The following is a 10009-nucleotide window of genomic DNA, read 5'->3' on the forward strand; positions in this document are numbered from 1 at the left end:
AATACACACTCATGCACACACACACACGAATACAAATGTTTATGTGCAATTGCAGGTGACAAACCCCAACATTCCATGCAATATTACGACACAGATTTGCTAATGGTTTGCTCCACTTTGTTTGATTGTGATGTCCTGTAGTCATCACTGTATTTAATGAACACTAATAGACAGCATGCAAACACATACACACACACACACACACACAGAAACACACATACATGCACACACACTCAATATTAGTCCCACCTCCCCTCCTACAGTAACTGTTATCACCGGCATGACTGTGTCAAGTTCAGTAATACAAACAAATATATCCACATGGCAAAAGAGACAACACAGATGTTCCTGTCTTTGGTATAATAAATTTTAAATTTGTGAATATAAGTCATGCTGTCTGGGTTTTTTTTTTTTTAAATAGTTGATGTGCATTTGATATGAAAATGTTCACATAAGACTTCAGAATTTCAAAATAATTTATTTACAATAATATTTCTTAGTTGGCTTTACATGCTGTTTTTACATTGAATGACCAGAAGGGGGCAATCTCATAACACGTTATGATCTGCAGTACATGAGGTCTCTGTCTTTTAGTGAAAAGCCATAAATCTGTAATGATATTCAGCCTTAACATTCAACTGAAAAAAACATTTATTTATTTTACTTGTAGTTTGTCCTCTTGTTGTCATTGGAAAGTTCACCGTCTTCCACTACAGTTTCGCAGTGGCACCAATGTTTTTCATATCCACATCGTCCACGCATTTCTTCTTATACTTCTTCCTCACACAGACGACACTGACTGCTGTAATCACCAGCATTGCCGCGAGCACAGACAGAGAAGAGGCGAGCGCGAGGTTGGTTTTATCATTGTTGGAGCCCTTGTTCTGACATCTGTCCCCGTAGTACCACCAATCATCACCCACCGCACACCTGCAGAGCAGAGAGGAAGGATGAGGATGAGAGGGAAAAATCAGACCTGAAGGTATTCCTTAATAATGCAGCCTATAGAGGGTGATGGAGAAACTGATGGAAGGTATGTATGAAAAGAACTCTGTTTAACGGGACACGATGAGATGGAAAATGATTCAACTGCAGTTCTTGAGTATCCAATATGAATGGAATAGTTTGACATTTTTAGTTAGAGCGGGTTAGATTTAGATTTTAGAAGACCAATACCACTCTCATATTCATTTCCAAAGGTATGAAAATGTTCACATAAGACGTTAAGTAATTTATTCACACTAATATTCTTAGTAAACAGTGTTCTTCACTGAGGTAGAGATCTTTTTAAATTATTTTTAATTCTTATCATAGCATGGAAATGTGCATATAAGACTTAAGAAATTCAAAATAATTTATTTATACTCGTAAACAGCAATCTTACCAACCTCAGACTGGCCAAATTCTCCCAACACGTGCTAGTTTTTAAATCCTAAAAAATGGTGAGCAGAAGTCTAACTTTCTCTCAGACCACTTGAATTGCATTATGTTTAAAGATTATTATGGAACTTCTGTTTAATGACACCAAAAATAATTCCAGCTTTAAGGCTTGCTCATTGTCATCACTGGTTCGATTCCAGCCGGCAACCTTTGTTACATGTCATACACCCCTCTCTCCCCCCAATTTCCAGTCCACCTCTACTCAAGTCACTATTCAATAAAGGCCAAAAAAATCCCCTCCTCATATTTCTTAAAAGCACACACCTGCAAGCAGGCTTCCCCTCGTCGACCACACAGATTCCCTCATTCAGACAGTCCACGTTGGAGCAGACACCTGTGGGGGGGGGGTCTGTTTCAGTTGGGATGGTGGTTGGTCCGGTGGTTGGTCCAGTGGTTGGTCCAGTGGTTGGTCCGGTCGGGGGGGCTGAAGGGCTTGGAGAAGGCAGAGGCTGGGTCTTTGTCAGATGAGACACATCTGAGGAGGGACAACAAATGATAAGGAGGTTAATTGGATCCACATTGAGGAGCATCCAAGAACATGAACATGAACGCATAAGCGACTGTAGTGTTGTTCTGACATGAAGTGGGTATATGAATCATGGGTGCAATTATGCATCACTCATACACATGGTCACGCAAATATGCTGTTTGCATGGATGGCAGAGATAAGTATGTCACATCTGAATTTGATGTAATGTATGACAGGATGGATGTGGCTATGTAAACAAAGGATAACAAATAATTAGATTTTTGTGCAGCAAATTTCTTATATCTTAAATCTTATATGCTGTAATTTCACAGCTCGTTTCTGATCGGTCAATTACAGCATCCTAAAGTCTGTTATTTCTTAAAGTTTCAGTTCACCCCCAAATCAAATATACATATTTTTCTTTCTAGCAAAAAGAAAGTAGTTCGTGTAGATTCTACAGCAGAAAGAAAGTAGTTCCGACATGAAACTGCATCATGATTTATGGAAAGAGATGCTGGTCTGGAATTTTTCAAATGTACTTTTTTGGCTTTACATTTAATTTAAAAAATTAATCACAAGGAGGTTGGCATGTTACAGGGTTGAACAGCCAAAAGTCTGTTATCTCATAATATATTTTCACAACATAATTGAAGTGTAAAAATCAAAATTCCCTCAAAATACGGTTTTGTCCAAAATTCTCAAGAATAATTGGACTCCGAGCTGGGGGAAAAAAAAAAAAAAGGTATTTTTGATTTTGGGGTGAACCATTTCTTTAAATACAAACACAGAAATCACAATCTGCTTGTGGCCTTGTGCCTACGACTAAATGATAGCCATGCTGAACTTCAGTACAACAGCACTCCCTCTCATGTGATATTGCTTGAATTGCAGACTGTTGCAGAACAAGCTGTTCCTATAAATAACAGACCGTTGCTATGGAAGCAGTTCTATAAAAAAAAAAAAAGGTGCAAATTACTATTTTGCATGAAATGAATCAAGTTTACTATTTAACTTTATTTAACTAGCCATAAAATAAGCAGAATAATGTACAGTAAGCGGGTCATTATTGGGAAATATGTGTCATAATGACCCACTCACTGTAGATTATCCCTTACTACTCTTATATCTTAAGTTTGTTGAGTTTATACTATAATTAAGTGCTTTTACCCTCCATGGTAAGGAGAAAGATGGCGTCTCCTCCCTTTATAAAATCCCTGCTCTTGGCTCTGAGGTGGGTGAGATACACTGCAGTGCCGGAACCTGGCCCTCTGTAATACGTGGACCCATCTGCATCTTCAACCTTAACGCCCACAACGAGAGGGTTGTCCCAGAAAAGTTTGCCATCTGTTTACAAGGAGGAGAGGGTGTTTCAGCAAAAAACATAATTTAAATTATTAATTTTTATGTAAAGAACAATTAATTAATAACAATTAACTGCACCTGATCCCTTCACGTTGGGGTCCGTGGTGACACTGCGCTGGTTGGACATGCGCTTCTGGATGTGTGGGTGCTGGTCCATCAGCATCATGGTCATCTGTTTCCAGGGGCACGGCCATTTCAGTCCAGCGTCCTTGTCACGGGCCACCAGATGAGCGTAGGCTGACAGCTGACCTTTGTAGTCTTCCTTACCGTTGGGGTACAGCTGCATTTGGAAGGTGTAACCCTCCTTAGAGGTGAAAAGGGGGCTGAAGATAGAGGTGTTTGTTGGAGTGTTGTCCATAACAGCGCTGAAGTTCTTCACCCGCCATATGAACTCTGGGCACGTGGTCTCAGAAAGGTTGATATCATCCAGTGACAGGCCCCCCATCGAGGGCCCAGCACCCTCCTTGGTCCCTTCAAAGACAACCCGGAATTTTTTTTTGACGTCTAGACTCACATGGTGCAATTGCCACAGCTCCTGAGGGGACCCTGATACAGCACAAAACAGAGATTTTATTGTAACGGTAAAGTCGCAGTGGCCAGATTTCACAAACAAAATTGTTATAGTAGATTTTGAGCTTTAGACTGGGTTTCATCAAAAAAGACTAATTTAATAAAGGATTTAAATCCAAGTATAAGTTTAAAGTTAGTAGTCTGCTGAGTTAGTTTAAATTGGAGTTTAAAGTCCTGGTGCAAGAGAATTAAATTTAATCTAGGTTTAGAGTAAAATCTAAACTGATGTTTAAAGAGAAGTTCAATTGTCATTTAAGCAAGTTTAAAATTTTAGTGCATCCCAGCCTTAGTGTAATTCAGTAACATTCACCATCTATGGTCTTGATGAAACGCAGAGTCCCATTGGGGTTAGCCTCGTCATACTCTCGTACAGAGATCTTCAGTGTGTCCTTGGGGCCGGCGCTGTTGTAGTAGAAGAACTGCAGACACTGGTATCCTCTTTTGGGGTAAAGGAGCCTGCTCTCCAGCAGAGCTTTGTCCCCAGTGTTGGCTTTGCCAGTGCTGAAGTGCATGAAATACCCTGAGCCTAAAGAAAAGAATTTCACTTGATTAGTAATGTCAATATGTATGCATTATTTCGATAAACAACAACTCTCAGATGCCTTTTTGTACTTTCAAATAGCTTGTGGTCACTATAATTGTTACTCCTGTGCATACTGGCTTTGAGATCCCCCCCAATCTGAATTTTATGCAACAACAAGTCCACTGTTCTTGTTTGGAAATGCATTTGTACATTCAGTAGTTCATCTTGTCCAAGTTAGACAAATAAAGTGAGTCTTTTCATATGAAATTCCTTTTTGCTGGACAGTGTTTTCTTGCTGACCAGTGTGGAGAGACTGTTGAGGCCTCATATTGGCTTTGTTTGAATTCTACACAGGACTGAATTAAGTCCACCTACATTGGAACTGGCATTTGAAATGTTTTTTTTCTTCAGGGCCAGTAAGAGAAGGAAATTGCAGTGAGGTAAATTTTTTCAATGTCTTTATAGCACCCTTCAAAAGACACTTACAAAGAGCTTTACAATAAAAAACAGGACCCATTTAAAGCAAAAAAGATATTAAAATAAACTAAAAGCCATAAAAACTAAACACATTATAAAACACTAAGACAGTAAAACTAAAATGTCATAAAACACAAATTAAATCACCAAAAAGCCATTAAAAAAAAAAAAACAGCAACAAATCTAGTGATTTATTCTGTTGATCAGGGAGAAAATATACACAAATCTATTATTTTGTGTTTTATTCCCATGCATGCTGTAATCTTAGTCAGCACTCCTCTGGCAGCAGCACCTCTGCCTCTCCCCTTGCACCATGTGCCTCTCAGGCAGGAGACTGACAGCTTTTACTATGTCACTCTGAAGCTTTGCGACAACAGAAGAACAGAAACAGCTCAAATAACAGTTTCCAGATTTTTTTGGCAGAAAGAAATGACATGATCCTTGAAATGTTTCTGATATGATGAGAGCAGCATTGAACCGCTGATTTAACATGTTTTTTGTTTTTTTTTAATCAAAAATGACACCAAGATTTCTGCAACGCTGAGCTGTATTGAGGACATATGAGTGTTGTTTAAAGACATGAAAAAATGTGAGCTAATCCTTTAATCAGGGTGCTTTGGAAACATTTGTATTCATGAAAATCGTGAATATCATGAACCACAGTGGGCCTATGTAGTCTACGAAGCCTGTTAGGCTCTGCCCCCCCCCCCCAGCAAATCTCACCAGCATTTGACACAGACATACACATCTGCACCTCGTGCCATTTATGTTCCTGCAAGATCATTCTCACCAGTGCATTTGCCCATGTTGGAGTAGTCGGTGTTGGGCCCTCCATCAGCTTTGGAAACTCTGACCCAGTCTGCCTTGTCCCCTTCTCCCTGGATCATACCACAGATATTCTCACGTTCAAAGTCACATGAGTCCAGGAACGTGGAGCCTTGGGCTAGAAGACATTTCACAAACACAGGCGTAAGACTTTGAACTACAATAAATTGATTAATTATGCAATAAAAGAGAATATTCTGCTTGTCCACACATTTACATTTGGCATTAATTCAGCATATAAAGCATCTCACTGACAGATGATATCAACACTATCAGTACAAATTAGGGGTAATTACAAGCTGACACAACACTTGTTACAGATAATAAAATACATCACATGTTGGTAGCTGCTGACTCTTACTGCAGTTATAGAGGCGGTGCAGCTTCAGCAAGTCGCTGTCACTGAACTCCATACGCTGGCCAATGACATCACTGAAAGCAGGGATCTTGGTGACGATGGTGGGCTCAGTGCCGTTTCGGAAGGCGGTTTTACTGTAGTGCATCATGGAACCATAGTCATAGGGTACGCCAAGAGAGCTGGAGGTGGTGTCATTGTAGGTGTTAAAGTTGTGCTCTTTACCTGTAGATCACGCATAAATAAAAGGTGTCAGTGCAGTTGAATTCATAATCTCTTACTCCATCCTCCAAATGTGAGGGGTAGACATCCGAGGTGTTATGATCTCTCATAAAAGTTGCTTATTAACAGCTGGCAGTTGTTTAAAGCCTTGTCACAAGATTGCTGACATATCAAAGTACTCTTTATACACATTTTGATTTATTAATTTGATAAGCGTAGGTCAGTGCAGCTGAGATACAGAGTGTGATATTCCTTGATAGGTTGATAATATCCTCTTCTTATCTTGATTATGCAGGAGAACAAGGCATGCACATGTTTATCTCCCAAGCAATAAATCAACTGCTGCATGAAGTGCTTTCCTTCAACATAACAAACCACTTGACTTGCATGAACTGAAATTATTGTTTTCTGTGAAAAGCTTGTATAAATGTAAGGTATTTACACTCATTCTCAGTTTTACTAAATTGTAATCATACAGATGCAAATACAGGACATGTAGTAAGCATGTCATAAAGTGATAAATGGTATGTAGGAGCATGAATGGCCAGTGTTTAAATTGATTAGAATTTAGTTGGCTGAGAAGCAGTAAGAGGTTCGGTACCCGCTGAGATGCGGTCCCACATGATTTTGACATAATCGTCGCGGTCAGCCCTGGACTGCTCATGCCAGAAACCCAGAGCGTGGAGGAACTCGTGTTCGATGGTGGCAATGCGGTCACAGTTTCTGCCTATTGACAGTCTCTGCTTCCCAACTCGCCGGTTTCCCACAGAGGAGAAGCATCTTTTGGGAAAGAAAACATGAATATCAAATACAATCTGAAATGCCTTTTCTCAAGGATTTTAAAGGGATATATTCATTTTTTTTTTGAAGCGGGGTGGTATGCATTTTTAATTGTAAGAGTATTACCTGCAGCAGATGGCTGTTAGCACATCTCTAGTTTGTAGAAGCATCAAACAATGTACTGCTTTTAGGCAATTAAAAAAGGTCCACCCCCCCAAAAAAAATCAATATCAGTTGAAATGCACATAATTAGAATCTTTTCACCACTTAAACTTGATGTTAGTCAGCTTTTTTTCTGAAGAGAAACCACCATTATGTAAGCCAAATATCGCTCACTCCAAAGCAACCAAACTCCATTGGCAAAAGCAATAATTTTACTATGCAGAACACAAGAGTTGCTGGTTTACCGCTGCCTCAATCGGTTAGTTTTTTTGTATTATTGTATGACTTTGGTCAATCCAAACTAACCTTGTAAAATACTGAAGTCACACAATAACACAAACAAGATAACTGACTGAGACAGCTGTAGACAACAAACTCTGTGTTCTGTGGTGTAAAATTACTGTTTTTGCCAAAGGAGTCTGGTTACTTTGGAGAAAGCGATATTTGCTACTCTGATAAAATGATGACAATATTCTAAATATAACCTACACTTAAATTAATATTTAATTTCTTGGTAGGCCTTTTTTAGATGGCTAAAATATGTTTTGCTGCTGACCCTGTCCACAGCATTACATTGCTTAGCTTCCTACACTGGTATTTCTGCTGCTTCTCCAAACTGGGGTCATACCGACCGCCATCTGCCGTAGGTAATACACCGACTGTGGATAAGTGGCCTACGTCATACAACCCCATATCGCAAATTCCTAACTGCCCCTTTAATACACCGCATTATACTTTATAATGCAATAATTCGAGAGAAAGTGTCTGATCATTTAAACAGATCATAAAAGTATAAAAGCTCTTTTTGTCTCACCCGCCCCCTTTAAAGATGGAGATGTAGTTGGCTTCTCCTTCCCAAGGCTTGAAATCGATGCATGTCTTGAGGCGGTACTGTTCAAAGGCCTTCAGGATCACACCTTTTGCATTGATCTCTGTAGAAAGATGATAATCAAACATGGAAAATGATGCCTTTCTAAGTCCCATTTAAGATTTATCATAATACAGTGTAAACTCATAAAAAGCTCATTAAAGTCCAAGATTACTCCCATTAAGGTTCACATGTTGGACTCTATCGGCTGTAAATGGCTGAACATCAAACATGTCTACCTCCGTTTTAATTTCACTCTGGGGTGATTTTAGAGGTAGTACAAAATGATACAGTATGTTTAGTAATGTAAAAAAAATCTTTGCAATAGTAATATGTTTTCATGTTTCTGTTCATTTGTGTTTTGTTGGCTTTAGTCCTTCTTTCATGAAGTGCGGACGCCACTGCTGTATTAACTGAAGCTCGCATATTTCTTGAAGACCAAAACATGAAAATGACCTGATTGAGGACTGATATTTTACGTGTAAAACTGCAAAACTGTACGAGTACAGTACTTGAAATTAGCTACTTTTCACTACAAGACTAATACAGGTGAATATATTCTATAAATCCGTCCATACTCCACAAACAACATTAGGGTACATAGAAAACCAGGTTCTCGGGTGTTCTTACCTAAATCATCTTCCATGTAGTACGGGATCGTCTTCGGCCACCTGTACTGAGCTCCTATTATGGAATTTCGGGTTTGCCTCTGTTATAGCCAATAAAAGCAATCACAAAGATAGGGACAACATGACGAGTCAAGGTTACGCTTTATTCCACAAAATTCAACTGTGCAGGTGAAATTAAAAGCAGTTAAATTAACATACCTCATCAAGCACAATGTCTCCCTCGAAAAGATTCAACCCTGCCTCTGTGGAGACCAAGCACAGAGAAAATTGGTTTACAATGGTTGCTTGGATAATCTGGAAACATGAAGAAAACTGTCTTTTTGTCCCCTTCTTTTTGCATACCTTCGTTGATGTCAATAATGTCAAGGTCCCGTCCACCGTCAACGTCATAGTCTATAAGTGGATACGAACATTTAAATGTGAAGAAACACAGAGAAAAGTGAGAATAATAAGTGTAGTCTGTGTGTTGCTTGAAATAAAATCACTTACCTGGTAATTTTGCTGTGGGCTAAACAAAAGAGAATTAAATGCAAATGTTATTGATTTTCAAGTGTATTAAATTAAATTCTCTTATTTTCATGCACTTGTATCTTAACAAAATGAAGTAATCTCTCACCAAGCACAGGACTGTACCACAAAAGAGCCAAACAATGTGAAGAACAAGAACACTTGTAGCTTTTCTTCCTGCCATGTCCTAAAATTTCCCTCTACATGGGACCGTGTAGGTGACAGAAAATGAGCTCTGACAGACACTCAGACAGTAGAAATTGGTGGGGTGCAGGCGGAGAATCAAATAAAATACACGTGTCCACAGTTGATAATTGACAGAGCTGTGAAGGGTCTGAGTTACACAACAACTTCAATATCTGCTAACAGATCTTTACACATTTGCAGATTAGCTGCAGTGAAACACTGAGCATGTCTGCAGTCATACAGCCCACCTACCTGCCTGAATGGGGGACACAACTGAGGGTGTTGATGTACAGTATATCAGCCAGGGCAACTTCCAACGTGCAGAAAACTTTATATTCTCATATTATAATACTTTGCTCTTATTAGTTTTAATCTACAGTTACAACTTGTATCCGTCAATGAAATTCAGTTGCAACCTTCAGGATACATCAGAAAGCATAAGACTCCTTTTTTTTTTTTTTTTTTTTTTTACAAAACTATCACTTATATTGATCCAGAATAAATCAATACATTTTCTTATGGCTGATTTTTGCACTTTAATTATACACTAAATATAGGAACACACAGCCCCTGATATATACTTTTAGAAATAAGGATTCTAGTAGATTTCTCCATTTTCTCCAAAGAGCCCTTT

General features: G+C 38.9%; 1 protein-coding gene across 1 annotated transcript; it reads right to left on the reverse strand.

The window, feature by feature from the left end:
- Nucleotides 1–462: 462 nt before the first annotated feature.
- On the reverse strand, nt 463–9439 carry mep1bb (meprin A subunit beta b). The gene is made up of 14 exons (XM_084733169.1): nt 9299–9439; nt 9172–9190; nt 9025–9075; nt 8881–8924; nt 8684–8762; nt 8000–8117; nt 6845–7023; nt 6028–6246; nt 5632–5784; nt 4152–4367; nt 3350–3817; nt 3077–3253; nt 1705–1915; nt 463–930 (listed from the first exon to the last, which is right to left on the reverse strand). Exons 1-14 carry the CDS (start codon nt 9371–9373, stop codon nt 711–713), a joined length of 2229 nt encoding a protein of 742 aa, XP_084589295.1. The 5' UTR covers nt 9374–9439; the 3' UTR covers nt 463–710.
- Between the last annotated feature and the right edge of the window lie 570 nt (nt 9440–10009).

Source organism: Lutjanus erythropterus, chromosome 12 (assembly GCF_056507025.1).
Source record: "Lutjanus erythropterus isolate fLutEry1 chromosome 12, fLutEry1.hap2, whole genome shotgun sequence".
NCBI lineage: Eukaryota > Metazoa > Chordata > Actinopteri > Lutjaniformes > Lutjanidae > Lutjanus > Lutjanus erythropterus.

Coding starts and splice junctions, on each gene's coding strand:
- mep1bb (XM_084733169.1), bottom strand. CDS start 9,373: ATGGCAGGAAGAAAAGCTACAAGTGTTCTTGTTCTTCACATTGTTTGG. Junction 5,785..6,027: donor GCACCGCCTCTATAACTGCA/GTAAGAGTCAGC, acceptor AATGTCTTCTAG/CCCAAGGCTCCACGTTCCTG. Junction 3,818..4,151: donor TTTCATCAAGACCATAGATG/GTGAATGTTACT, acceptor GTGCTGTATCAG/GGTCCCCTCAGGAGCTGTGG.